At 46.5% G+C, this 13,883-nt stretch overlaps 1 protein-coding gene and 1 long non-coding RNA gene across 2 annotated transcripts in view; one reads left to right on the plus strand and one right to left on the minus strand.

Annotated features, from left to right (window-relative positions):
* Positions 1–1,056: 1,056 nt before the first annotated feature.
* LOC124970967 (histone-lysine N-methyltransferase SETMAR) lies at positions 1,057–11,685 on the minus strand. The gene is made up of 2 exons (XM_047534581.1): positions 11,242–11,685; positions 1,057–2,300 (listed from the first exon to the last, which is right to left on the minus strand). Exons 1-2 carry the CDS (start codon positions 11,353–11,355, stop codon positions 1,512–1,514), a joined length of 903 nt encoding a protein of 300 aa, XP_047390537.1. The 5' UTR covers positions 11,356–11,685; the 3' UTR covers positions 1,057–1,511.
* LOC124970969 (uncharacterized) overlaps positions 11,533–13,883 on the plus strand; it is a 184,729-nt gene continuing 182,378 nt past the window's right edge. The window contains exon 1 of the long non-coding RNA XR_007106240.1: positions 11,533–11,594. This is a non-coding gene — a long non-coding RNA (uncharacterized LOC124970969). The remainder of the gene's footprint in view (positions 11,595–13,883) is intronic.

Here is a 13,883-nt window from a genome sequence, read left to right on the forward strand (position 1 = left end):
AATAATACTGTAGGGGCTCAAATAACTCTTTCAAAATGTCAAATTAACCCTCAGAGAAACTATATTTTTGCAATATTGTTGTTGTAAGGAAGGTAGAAATCTTTGTTTTCCAGAACTTTGCGATTAAACCTCCATGTCCTTCTGTGGTGTTGACAGGGTTATTTTTGTGTTATTAATATATGAAGTGAGGCTGTTTGAAATTTTGAAACATAACTTTACAAGGTCTAGAGTACAGCCAACTGTGGCATGAAAATTTTACAACGTGCTTCCTTCGATGCCTTTTAGTTATAACATGGAAGTCACTTTCATGGTTACATTTTTTGTCATTGGTGGTGGCTATTAGGGTTTCAGTGGGTATTTTAGTCAGCTTTTTCGCTGCTGTGACCAAAGGACCTGACCAGAACAACTGTAAAGGAGGAACGGTTATTTGGAGGGCTCACGGATTTAGAGGTTTTAGTCCATAAAGGCCAGCTCTATTCCTCAGGGCTCGAGGTGACGTTGAACATCATGGTGGAAGGGTGTGGTAGAGGGAAGCAGCTCGCATCATGGTGATCAGGAAGCAGAGAGACTCTACTCTCCAGGTACAAATATATACCCCACAGCCAACCCCCAAAGAACCACTTCCTCCAGCCACACCCCACTGCCTCTAGTTCTGACTCAGTTAATCCCATGCGGGATTAATCCAATGATTAGGTTAAGACTATAAACCAATCATTTCTCTGCCAAACCTTTTGCATTGTCTCGTGAGCTTCTTGGGGACACCACATCTAAACCATAACAGTGGGTGATAACTAATCATGCCCTTTCTTTAATGATGTTTAAAAATGAACAAGAAATAAGATGCACGACTCAGACAGAAAAAAATCAGCCTTATTACTGATAAAATCAATTGGAAAGAACCAACTTTAGATCTTAAGGCTTAGGTGTGCACTCACAAGCGTTTTCCTGAATCATGATTAGATTTGGTGCAAGTGTACAGTAACAGTAGCTTAAATAAAGGAGAGACTGTTTCTCACCAAAGGTATCAGATCATAACCAATAGCATTTTCTACAGTACCAGACACCTATGCTCTTCTGTTTTTGTTGATTTCTATTTGTGACCCTTTCCTCGGGTCAGTTTGGAGTTTAGAATGGCTGCCCTGGCTCCAGCCTTCGTGTATACATTCCAGCTTACAGGACAAAAGAGAGGGAAGGACACAACATTTTTGCTTCTGTCCCATAAGCTAGAACATAATCACCTAGCCACATCTAACTAGGAAGGCAAGTACTCTGGTTAGTCATTACCTAGGTAAAAATGAGGATTCTATTGTAAAAGTGGGGAGGAAGGAGATTGGTGGACAAGTTGCAGTCTCTGCCACATTCCTGAGTTTAAATGATGCAGCCAGGCTGACAACCACTGGCCTCCTGCAAGCTGCCTGGCACCAGCAGACGTCCCTCCAGGGAAGGTGCTGACGGGAGAGGAGGGCAGAAGTGGGTCCTGCCAGCCAGGCGTGCGGGTGGGAGCTGCCGTCCTAATGGCTGTCTGGCTCTCCTAAGGTGCGGAACAATGAACTGTCGTAGGGCAGGAAGGCGCCGCAGGACCTGGCGCCGCAGTAACAGGGTTTCCTCGGTTTCTCGTCATCTGGCCCTTCCTTGTCTTCACCGTCCACTTGATTAAGAAACCTTCCCGAGTAGTCGTAGGAGAGTTCTTCTCCTGGCAAAATGTCCTTGGCTGCAAAAAGTGCCAACTTGGGCACCATGGAGTCGACTCGGACGGGAATCATCAGGAGGTTGGGCTCACAGGAGTGATTGAGGAACCTTCCCGCGTTCCCCACGTGGGTGGGGTCCACGAAGGTCTCCATCACTGGCCCGGCACCGACGTGCTCCCGGACGGCGAGGATGTAGTTGGGGTCCCGAGCAGTCTGCGCGCGCGCTCTGCGCCGCGCCTCGGAGGGTCCCAGCACCTCCCCCGCGTACTCGCAGACGAACCTCCCCGCGGGAATGCGCTCCAGGGCGCGCAGCCCCCAGCCCTTCCTCTCGGTCAGGAACACCTGCAGCGGGAACTGCAGGCCGCGCTGCACCACCCGGTTGCCGCAGCGCTCGCCGCAGCCGCACAGGACGTTGCACTCGAAGACCGGCCTGGCGTGCTTGGCGTCCGAGCCCAGATCTCTGAGGCGCCCGCCGCCATCGTAGTGCTCCCCGCCGCGCAGGCAGGAGCAGGTGCCGGGGACGCAGGGGCCCGCGACGCACGTGCACCCGGGAAAGGTGATTTCAGCGGGGTCCACATCTGCTCCGGGTCCCAGCACGTGATCCGGGGTGTACTGTAAAGACAGACGGCGAGCGGATTTGCCAGGTCGTGTATTTCACACACACACACACACACACACACACACACACACACACACGTATATGCACACACAAATATATGCACATCTATAGATATATATGATACACAGCACACACGTATATGCACACACAAATATATGCACATCTATAGATATATATGGTATACATCGGGTATATATTATACATGATATCATGTGGCTTTTGGCTTGGAGACTTCCTAATTCTAGCCTACATAAAAGTTAGGACAGAACAAAACAAAGCTAACAAAACATAATACACTAAAATACTGCCTGAAAAGCTGTCTCTCCAATTTAAAAGATTTTGATTTTTAGATTTAAGGTGTGTGGTTTTATTTTAGGAATAAGGATAACAATGAGAAAAAGATACTTTCTCTCTAACCAGAAATTGAAAGCTCTGGAACTGATTTTGTTGCCCTTTTAACTTTTTTCCTAACTCAGGATGTTAGGAAAATCTGGGCTGAATTTCATGTTTGCATGCAGTTCAGTGTTTTGTCTTAGGGTTTGCTCTCTTTATCAGATAATGCATATACATGTTTTTTTGTCATTTACTTCAGGTCCTTTCTGGGGGTCAACTGACAAGTCAGTTGCAGACAAAATTTCAAAAAAGGTATTTTTCACATAGATATTAATAAATTCATTATAAATGGAATATATATGTAAATTGCTGTTATTAAAAGAGGGATAATATGAACTTATTTACTATTTTTGGTCTTTTAAAAGTACCTGCACTTTCAAAACATGTTCATAAAATGTCATGGAAAACCCTAAGGCTAAGATCTGTGTGAATCCCAATCTCTGGTCACTTCCTCCCTGTCATTGTGACACATATTTTCAAACCCTGAAGACTGAAGTATCCTTCAGGAGCCTGGCGTGTTTATTTATGTAGAGAATAATTCTTGCTTATATGGAATTTAACCCATTTATTTATACCTGCTTCCTTCCAAAAAGGACTTAATGAGATTTACAAAGAGGTAAGATAAATGAAGAACTGGTAAGAAGAGTGAGGTGTGCTATGGACCTGATAAATGTCCCCCAAAGGCCCATATCCCCCTAAAGCCTTGAGAAATGACCCACAAAGGCTTGGCCTCCAGCCTGTGGTGCTACTGGGAGGTGGTGGGACCTTTAAGAGGTGGGCCTCCTGGGGGAAGTTAAGTCATGGGGGGTGTGTCCTCACAGGTTATTGGGACCCCAGCCTCTTCCTGTCTCTCTTTTGCTTGTCACTCCCACGAGGTAAGTAGCCTCCTTTATAAAGTGCTTCCACCATGATGTTCTGCCTTATTACAGGCCAAAAAGCAATGGAGCCACTGAACCACGCACTGAAACCTCCAAAACTGTGAGCCAAAATAAACCTTTCTTTTTTTCAAGTTCATTATCTCAGATATTTTGTTATAGTAGCAGAAAGCTGACTAACACAAAGTGAGAGGGGAAATAAAAACAAGCCAGTACATCGATCTTAGACATACAATGTGTGTAACAGAAACAGGCTCTCAGTTCCACCTAAGTGCAGCCATTTCCAGGATGGATGTATGATTAGATGCAAGGCTTGCTCTCTCTGTAAGGGGTAATCTCACTGCCTAGAAACAGCACTGACTTTCCAGTATTGGAACCTGAGAAAAATTCCACCTGTGTCCTTCGGAACCATTCTTTTCCAGGAAGTGGTTTCCCGGGACGAAAGTCCATTGGCCTGCTGTCCCTTGTAGTTGGGTTTGGGCAGTTCTGCAAGGCACCGGCAGCACGGCCTTTCATTTGAGGATAGATTTTAGAGCTCCGGAAGGAATATGTGCACAGGCACATCCTTCATTAGTGGAGTCGGTGCTCCACTGATACTCCGCCTCCCCACCAGGCTTTGACAGGCACTGAAGAGCATGCAGTTCCACCCTGCGGGGGCTCCAGCGCACCCAGGCAGCAAAGTGCAGAACCCTATGCTTTTAAAAAAAAATGCTGCGCCAGGAGCGGGGGAGGATTGACATCTCCGGTGAGATGGGGAGGGTGCTGGTGGGGGTACCTGAGGGGGCAGGCTTAAAAAGTGACGCGGGGGTGTGAGTGAAAGGCCTGTGTGTGCTTCTTACAGCATTAGCTCAGCAGGGATGCTCTACAGGGATGAAGGCAGGCTTGGAGAAAGATGCCCCCGTCAGTCAAATTCAACCAGCGCCAGCCATCTCACATCTCTCACAGAAGTTACTTCTGGCTTTTTCAAGATTCAGAGTTGAAATGCAAATGGCCACCCAGGCATTGTAAGAGGGACTCTTCCCGCCGGCCTTTGCAGTACTGAGGATTGAACCCAGGGAGCTCCAACACTGACCTACCTCCCCAGCCTTTTATTTTATTTATTTTTTTTTAAGTTTTGAGTCAAGCAAGGTTTTGCTGAGTTGCTGAGGCTGGTCTTGACTTACGATCCTCCTGCCTCAGCCTCCTGAGTCACTGGGATTACAGGTGTGCACCACCAGATCTGACAAGAGGCACTTATAAAATGAAGATTTTATCATCTCTTTGTGAAGTTTTCATGAAGAATTCTTTTAAATTGATTTTTAATGTACTACAGAAATCACTAAACTCTAAAATATTTTTTGATATAGATAATACCTTTAAAATCAATTCTGACTTATTGCAGTGTTCTAACCAGAAGACCATATTATTTGTTGCTGAAAAATAGTTTCATTTGCTTATTTTTACTTACAAGTTCAGAAAAATGAGAGTTTAAATTTTTTTGAAAAGATATTGTATAAAACATATTATTTTAAAAGATTCTAAAATGTGGGGGCTGGGGTTGTGGCCCAGTGGTAGAGCACTTGCCTAGCACATGTGAGGCACTGGGTTTGATCCTCAGCTCCACATAAAAATAAATGAATAAACATATTGTTTCCATCTACAACTAAAAACCAATATTTTTAAAAAAGATTCTAAATATAATATTTTTAAGGGATGGGGGTGTATCTCAGTAGTAGAACACCTATAGCACGTGAGGCTCTGTTCAAAACTCAATTCCTGAAGTGGGAGTAGGGTGGGGAGGAAAGTGATATATATATATTTTTAATTCTGCAGTTAAATTTGAAGCACAATCTAACATGCTTTAGGGCCCTTGGGTTTCAACGACAGTTAATTCCAAATGAGCTGCAGGTAACTTCAGAGGATAAGACAGGCTTCTAGGTGCATTTCCTGTTTAAAAAGAAGACACTGTTTTCACAGATGTGATCACTGACCCTGACACAGGACGGGTGCGGATCATTTCACCTTCATTTGTCTCCATCTTCTCCGTAACGTGGACAGCGCTGCGTGCCTGGCAGCCCTGGGGACGTGTTTCTGCCTACCCAGCCTCCACTCCTTTCCTTTTGATGCCACAGCCCCAACTCTTTGTAGAGACATGCTTGCAGCTGTTTGGGGAGGAGGCCCCGCGTGCGCCCGGGAGGACGCGCCCACCTGCTGGCACGCGGCACCTCCTCCCCGGCCCTTTGGCCACGCGGCCCCGACTGGCTCCCTGGCAACCTGGAGCATGAGGCCACGGTCCACGGAGCCCGCAGGAACGTCCGCAAAGTCAAACTCCTGGAAGTTGCGGGAGCAGCAGGAGCCATTGTGGGCGCGCCCTCAGGATGGACAGGCCGGGCTCCCGCGCAGCGGCCCGGAGCCCATGGCCCTGAGCAAAGGGCTGCGGCTGCTGGCGCTCCTGGAGGCCAGGATGGAGACTGCCTGCTCTTGGAGGCCTGCTAGGTGGCCACGCTGGGCGGAGCTGGTGTTGGCACCAAGGGGTCTACCTGGGGAGAGAGGCAAGCAAGGAAGCATCACTAAAGAAAAATAAAGAAGTCGTTCATTCCCGGTCCACCGCCGATTCTTTCCCGCGGTCTCGTTGCTGCAGGCGGCAACATCTCTTCCCAGCAGAACCCTCTCTGCTTTGGCCTCTATGGTTCGGATGACGGTCCCCGTTGGATGGGGATCTAGACCTGGTTAAACAGAACATGGCTCGTTCTTTGCAACACTGCTCAGTTGATGGGAGGGCACGGGACCCGAGTTGGGACCTGAGTTGGACCCTGCGGCAGGGTCTTGGGACTGTGCTGAAACACGTGGAGGAGCAGCGTTGCGGAACCAGAGTGTCTGCCTGGCATCCTCACATCAGCCACATAGATGGATGTACTGAATGGGCAGCTGACCCCAGGAAGGGGAAGCTGGGGACTCAGAGAGAACGTGGCGGGAGGCACACCCGATGGCATGGTTAGAGGCTTGGATCCAGGCATGCCTACCCACTTCTGGACTTCCCTGTTACGTGAGGCAGTTCATTCCCTCTTTCTCTTGAGGTAGTTTGTGTTGTGTTTGTTTCTTGCAAACAAACCAGTCCTGACTGATACAGCAGGGTGGAAGTTGAGGATGGTTCTAGGCAATGGCTGGAAAACTGAGTCAAAGATGTCAGTGGCCAGAGAGCAGTGAGGTGTCCAGATGGAAGGAGAGACTGGAGCAGGGTGTGCTGGAGGCCACACAGAAAACTAGTGACTCCCAGGCTTGGCGGTGCATGCCTATAATCCCAGCTGGGGATCCAGCTTGTGGTAAAGCACCTGTAGGTTCAATCTCCAGTTCCAAAAGAAAACAAAAACAAAAACAAAAACAGAAAAGACAAAGAAAAGAATACTCATGACTGTGGCCGGGAACACTGTGAGAGCTTCCTAGTGCAGAATATGGCCTGTCCTGAAGGATACACATACAGAGCCAGGCCCGTAAGCATGGTAACTGGGCACATGACTTCAGATCAGCAGTGATAAGACAGGGATGATACTCACTCTTGGGGTGGTAATCATGAACTAGATAGAAAACATGGTACTCAGTGCTGGGCACTTGTTTTAAAATTTTAGCTTCTCCCAATTCTTCTAGGTATTATTTTTAGATGTAATATTTGTAACATATTTCTGGCAAATTAGCCCCTCTAAACAATTCTTGATCTATCTCATAGGCTGCTGTAAAGGAAAATAAAATGAAAGAGTCCATGTAAAGAGCTTACTCCAGTGGCGGGCACATAAGTAGTCAATAAAAAACACACAGGCAGTGTAGGAGGACGGTAAGGGAGAAGGTTCTGGAGTTACACTCTCCAGCTCCAAACAGCCAAAACTGGGTCTGGGAATTACTTTCCTATTACTTATCCATTTGGAGTGCTGAAAAGCCAAGCGCTGACCCAGCCCAGACTTCTTTCATTCATTAACAAACACTGCTTTAATACCTGCCATGGACACGTGCTGGGATGTGGAACCAGCCAGAAAGCCACAGAGGAGAACATGAAGAATGGGATTTTTATCATTTCTTGCACTGTTACAACAGAAGCTTCTTTGTGTGCATCCAAGTACTGAATTGCTCAGGCAAGAGGAGGGAACATGCCAAATGGTCAATGCAAAACGATGCCCTGGAAACTGGATCCTGGAAGCGCCAGGTGGAGGTTTCAAGTGTTTTTTTTTAAAAGAAAATTGAGAATTTAAAAAAAATAACAATAATTACCCAAGAAGCCCAAATGGAAACAGGAGACAGCATGTTGAAGAGTAAATCTACTTTGGTACTCTTGCCCACAGTAAGTTCCTTCTCTGAAGCAGATCAGCCTTGATTGACAGCTTGAACTTCGGGTTTGAGTGTTCCTGAGTGCAGGGCTACACTCCTCTGACCGTACTGTGAAGTTTGTGTCTTTTACACCAATAGAACAAGCATGGTCATGAGGTCTGGGATGGGCCTGATGATGGGGTGGGTTCCTATCCAGAGTCCTGGGCGCAGGGCAGGGGCTGAGGAGCTACTTCCTGATTGCTGGATTGCAGGTCTTGATAACCTTTAACTGGAAGTTTGGCTTTTGGAGTCACATTCTGTATCAAAGCCCCAGAAACTCGAATATGACCCACATGATATCCTGGGCTTAAAACCTGTGCCTCAATTCTGGATCTTAAAAAGTGCTGTGAAAATCTTCTTTCCTTTTTTGGTTGCGCTGAAACCCCAGCTACAAGAATCTTTGTACTTGGCCTCTAGTGTCATAAGTTTGTTTTTGCTCCAAGCAGTTATTAGGAGACTGCCAGCCACATAATTCTCATCAAGGTCCGCTTGAGACCTTAAAAACAACATTTGAAGCTGGTTTCAGAGACCTGAAAAATGACTACTTCTGACTCTTAGCTCAAGAAAATCAACTAATTTGTTTTCTCCTTGGCTTTCCACACTGATGACACGATGGTATGCTTGTTTCCAACTTGAACATTCGAATGTGCTTTTTGCCTTTTCCGCACAGTCCCAAAAGCAAATCAGACACAAAGTTATTTTTACCTTGCGTTTTTCATGCCTTAATTCTTAAGTGTGCATACTTCTGTGAAGAAAGGGTTTGGCAAAAACAAGCTGTTCTGACCTTTTATAAGACTGGTTTTGTGCTCCCTGAATATATGGAAGAAAATTAGCTGAGGTGGGCTGGGATGTAGCTCAGTGGTGGAGCGCTTACCTAGCATGTGCGAGGCCCTGGGTTCCATCCTAGAACCACAAGCAAAACCATTACTTGGACACACTGTAAGGCTTGTCTTTCAAGTGTATCAAGCATGTTTTTGTTTCTGGGTAAGACTCCACTCCTTGGGGAAAGGATCCTATCTTCTTGTACTCTCTATCCAGAGTTGTGCACACAAACAGGTAGCTAGAATATGGTCGGAGTGTGTTTCCATCTCTCGATTGTCATTTTTGCCATCAACAGCATGTCTGAGATCAATAACAAGACTTCCCATTGTCTTTTTCCTCCCCCATTTAAAAAAATACCTTTATTTTATTTATTTATTTTTATGTGGTGCTGAGGATCGAGCCGAGGGCCTCACATATGCCAGGTAAGTGCTCTGCCACTAAGCCCTGGCCCCAGCCCCTTCCTCCCCCATTTTAAAACAGACAAGTACTTAATTTAATGTGCATTTTGAAAACTATAACTAGCACATCAAACCCCATAATTTATGGACATTAATGATTATGATGATTCTAAAGACGATACATGAATTAATTCATTCTTGTGTTAATTTCATCCTTAAGATAAACTGAATTATTTTATTTTTTTTAGATGAGGTCTTCCTATGTTGCCCAGATGGTCTTGAACTTGTGATCCTCCTGTCTCAGCCTCCTGAGCTGCTGGGATTATAGGTATAACACCACCACACTCAGTTCGAAGTGGCACAAATACTTAGTTAAAACTAATAAAAGATCACTCAGTTGTTAACTCTTTGAGGGCAGGAAGAACATTTCTTTGCTCATTGTGTTCTCTGGGATTCAGCTCACCACCTTACATACATTTAGTTCTCAATAAATATTTGTGGAATCTAATTAATGGAATAGAACTGTCATCTATCGTGTTAAATGTCTCTAAGTAAAAATGAAAAAACCATAAGGGCAACCAAGCCCTTTCTACACCTCTTTGAAGCCCTAGGGTGGAAACTGTGATTCTCATCAGCTTATGGGCCTAGCCTAACAGTACCTGGCCCATTACAGACACTCCATTATGGTTACATAAAGAAACACATCAGTGTTCAGACCAGAACACTGCATCCAGCAACATCTGGTCTTCAATAATCTTTTAGGAATTAGTGTTTCACATGGTGCCAGCCATTTGCATTGTTGTTAACCATATCCTGCCAATACAAATACTGGCAGTTGTATTATTGGTCTATAATACAACTATAGATAAAGGTTTATCAACATCTATAAAGAATATTTTAAAAAAATTAAATCATTTTCATTTTACAGATGAAAAACTAAGGCTCTGAAATAACTAAGATAGCTAAGCTCTGAACCTCACTCTCTCAACATCACTTCACTTTGACATACTTTTTAAAAAAATTTCTTTGTCCTTGTGAATTCCTCAGGCAACTTTTATGCCAAGATCAGAGGGGTATGAAAGTTAGAGAAAGGTCTTTGAGATAGCAATAGTAGTGAGCATTATTGAGTTCTATCGGCAGACCAGGAATTTTACTGTAATTCTCAAAGTCTTTGGGAACAGAGGTACTATTATTTAAACGGAACACTGGAGGATTTTAATGCTTCACAAACGTAATTTGTGTTTGTCTAAGACCTCACAGCATGAGGAAGACCTTGGTTAAGACTCTAGGGGCTGTTTTTAACATTGGGAGAGATCTATTAATAGGCCTTAAGCCTTATGTCACACATGAGGCACCTGAGACCAGAGAGGTACATGATTTTATTTTCCCCGGATGCGAGAATGCAGTCAGTTGCATTCTGAGGACAGGCCTGGACAAAAAGCCAGGTTGTAAAGGATCTTTCCAAAGGACCTCGGGAAGCCTCTAGTTTTTCACATCAGGCAATTGCCAGTCTAGGGAAAGAAGAGGACAAAATCCTTGCTAAGGTCTTAAAGACAGGTTTATAGAAAAAGACCCAAGCCTGTGCATTTCTGAACTTTTCCCAGGAGTCAATAGCCGCGTGGTTGGGTAAGAAAAAATGTCTAGCTAAATCGCCTGCAGAGTAAGTTTGAGAAATGCCACCAGGTGGGGGCGCTGCACGCCTACCTGTCACAACCATCTAGCCCCGCTCCTATGACAGTGCGCCGGGCCCGCCCTCGGGGACTGCCCGCAGATCTCTTGGCCGTCGAGCCCCGCCCCTTCGCTCCATCGGTCGTCTAGCCCCGCCCCTGCCCTCAGCCCTCTCAACCGCCTGGCCCCGCCCTCGGGCACTGCCTTCAGCTCTTAGCCGCCCAGCCCCGCCCCTTCGCTCCGTCCATCAGTCGTCTAGCTCCGCCCCTGCCCTCAGCCGTCTCGGCCGCCTAGCCCCGCCCCTATCTGGAAGGGCGTCGGCCCCGCCTAGGGGACGGTCCTCAGCTCTCTTGGCCGTCGAGCCCCGCCCCTTCGCTCCATCCATCAGCCGTCTAGCCCCGCCCCTGCCCTCAGCTCTCCCGGCCGCCGAGCCCCGCCCCTACCTGGAAGGGCGCCGGCCACGCCCCCGGGGGCCAGGCGCTCACGGGCAAGTTCTCCAGGCCACGCGCTACGTCCAGCTCTGTCAGGGCCTCGGTCTCTTTCTCAGACGCTGCCATCCCGAAAGGCCGCTTTTTCGCCACAACTTTCGGGAGCCCTTAGCGGCCTCACGCGGCGCCACCTGCGCTGACACCCTTGAGCCCCGCGGAGGATGCTGGGAGCTGTGGGCCCCGCGTCCCCGCTGCCTCATGGGAGTTGTGGTTTTCCCGCCTCTCCCCTCAGCTTTCCTCCAAGTGCTTGGTCTGGCTCCGCTTGTTCTGAGCCAAGTGCAAACCAGCTCATAACAAAACCGTGTAAGGTACGGACAAGCCCTGGGGAGCACGAAATGGCGTGCTCGGAATTTTCCTGCGAGCGCTGGGGAGGGGCCCTGTCGGGCGTGGACCTGGAGAGGCCGCTGCTGCAGGTGTCCGAGGCTTGGCAGACGTTTGCTGGAGTGGAGGGAGGGAGAAATGCACGCCTGGGCTTTTGAAGGCCTGGCACTTGCTGGGAAGTTGGATGACGTGAGCTAGTGCTTGTGCCCAGGAGGCAGAATAGCCTTTTGGGGTCCCATGGGGATTTTGTGTCGGTAGAGCCCACTCCCTGATGGAGGTGTCAGTTCCCTGAAGCTTTCCCTCCCTCTCCCAGACCTGCGCAAAAAAGGTAGGAAAGGATTCCCAGTCTCCAGATTTCTGAATCCAGTGGAATATCGCAAGCCTTAGCTAATCTCGCGGTTCTGATGTCTTGCTTCTCCTAGGATTTTTTTTTTTTTTTTTTGGCACCAGGGATTGAACCCAAGGCCACTTAGCCATTGAGTCACACCCCCAAGCCCCTTTTACAATTTATATTTAGAAACAGGATCTCACTTGATTGCTTAGGACCTCGCTAAATTGCTGAGACACATTTAGAGCCTTCAATCCGTCTGCCTCAGCGTCCCGAGTCGCTGCACCGTGCCCAGCTGCTCCTAGAAACCTTCCCTGGTAATTCCTGTGGTACCAGCGTTTTGACTGCCATTCAGTCTTGCTGTCCTTTTTTTTTTTTTTTTTTTTTTTGGTACCAGGGATTAAATTCAGGGGCACTCGACCCCTGAGCCACATCCCCAGCCCTACTTTGTATTTTATTTAGAGACAGGGGCTCACTGAGTTGCTTAGTGCCTCACTTTTGCTGAGGCTGGCTTTGAACTCTCCATCCTCCAGCCTCAGCCTCCTTAGCCGCTGGGATTACAGGCGTGTGCCATCATGCAGTGCTCACAGTCCTGTTTTTAAATATATATTTTTAGTTGTATATGGACCCAATGCCTTTATTTATTTATTTATATATTTATGTAGTGCTGAGGATTGAACCCAGTGCCTCACACGTCCTAGGCAAGCACTGTATCACTGAGCTCCAACTGCAGCCCTCTTGCTGGCTCTTTCCTCTTAGTTTTGTCAAAAGACACAATTTACAGCAGGTTCAAAATCTTAATTAGCTTTATTTTTGATCCCAGAACTGGGCAACCCTTCATTCCATCCAACAGAATAAGCATTCTGATGTGCTGAGCAGAAGAGATTTGTTTTTACAGAGAAGGGCTGGAAAAGGGAAATGATGAACAAAAGCAGATTGGTTATTCAAAGTTACTTTGGATACAACAGAAAAGTAAGCAATTAGTTAAATCAGGTTACTTTGTGTGTTGTAAAGATTAAGGCAGAGGAAAGTCATTATAGATATTTGGCTGTTATCTCCAATCCCTGTTTTCTCCAGAAGATCAGATAAGCAGCTTAGTTTCAGCCGAGTGACTGTGCACCTTTAGCTGACTGACTCCATTTTCTTTTATTTTTTATTTTTACTGCCAACTGAACCTAGGGCCTTCTGCACACGCACCCCCAGCCCTTTCTATTTTATTCAGAGACAGGGTCTTGCTAAATTGCCAAGAGTGGTTGCAAACTTGCCATCCTCCTGCTTCAGCCCCCAGGGTAGCTGGGATTACAGAGAGAAGTTACTGCCACCGGCTCCATTTTTATTTATAGTCGAGTCCCTTGTGGCCCATTGCAGAAGCTTAGTTCAAACCAATGAACTCCTATAATTTTTTTTAAATATATTTTTAGTTGTAGATGGATATAATTTCTTTATTTTATTTATTTATTTTTAATGTGGTGCTGAGGATCGAACCCAGAGCCTCACATGTACGTGCTAGGCGAGCGCTCTACCACTGAGCCACAACCCCAGCCCCTGAACTCCTATAATTTTTATCAACAGTATCCTTTTATTGTTTTCCTGCCTGGCTCTTGAAAAATGTGAATGTCACTCAGGGTTGGTTATTTTCTCACCTTCCCTAAGCTTTAGTAAAAACATCTACTCACAGGCCTTCAGAGATAAAGCATCACAAGGTCAGTCTTCAAACCCGATATTTTTCCTCCCAGTTATGCATTTCCTCTCAATTAGTGGGTTTTCCTGTAGGCTCGTCAAGCTCAAAACTACCTGAGTTCTTTCACTTCATCCTCCAATTCTCATAGTCCCTGGAACTCCTTAATACGCTCACAGGTGAAAGCCTCTTACTGAACCACAGTGGGTGGGGGACAAGAGAATCACTTTGTTTTAACTTAAGCGATTTTGGTGACTCAAAGTTACTTTG

The sequence above is a fragment of the Sciurus carolinensis genome, chromosome 19, assembly GCF_902686445.1.
Source record: "Sciurus carolinensis chromosome 19, mSciCar1.2, whole genome shotgun sequence".
Taxonomy (NCBI): domain Eukaryota; kingdom Metazoa; phylum Chordata; class Mammalia; order Rodentia; family Sciuridae; genus Sciurus; species Sciurus carolinensis.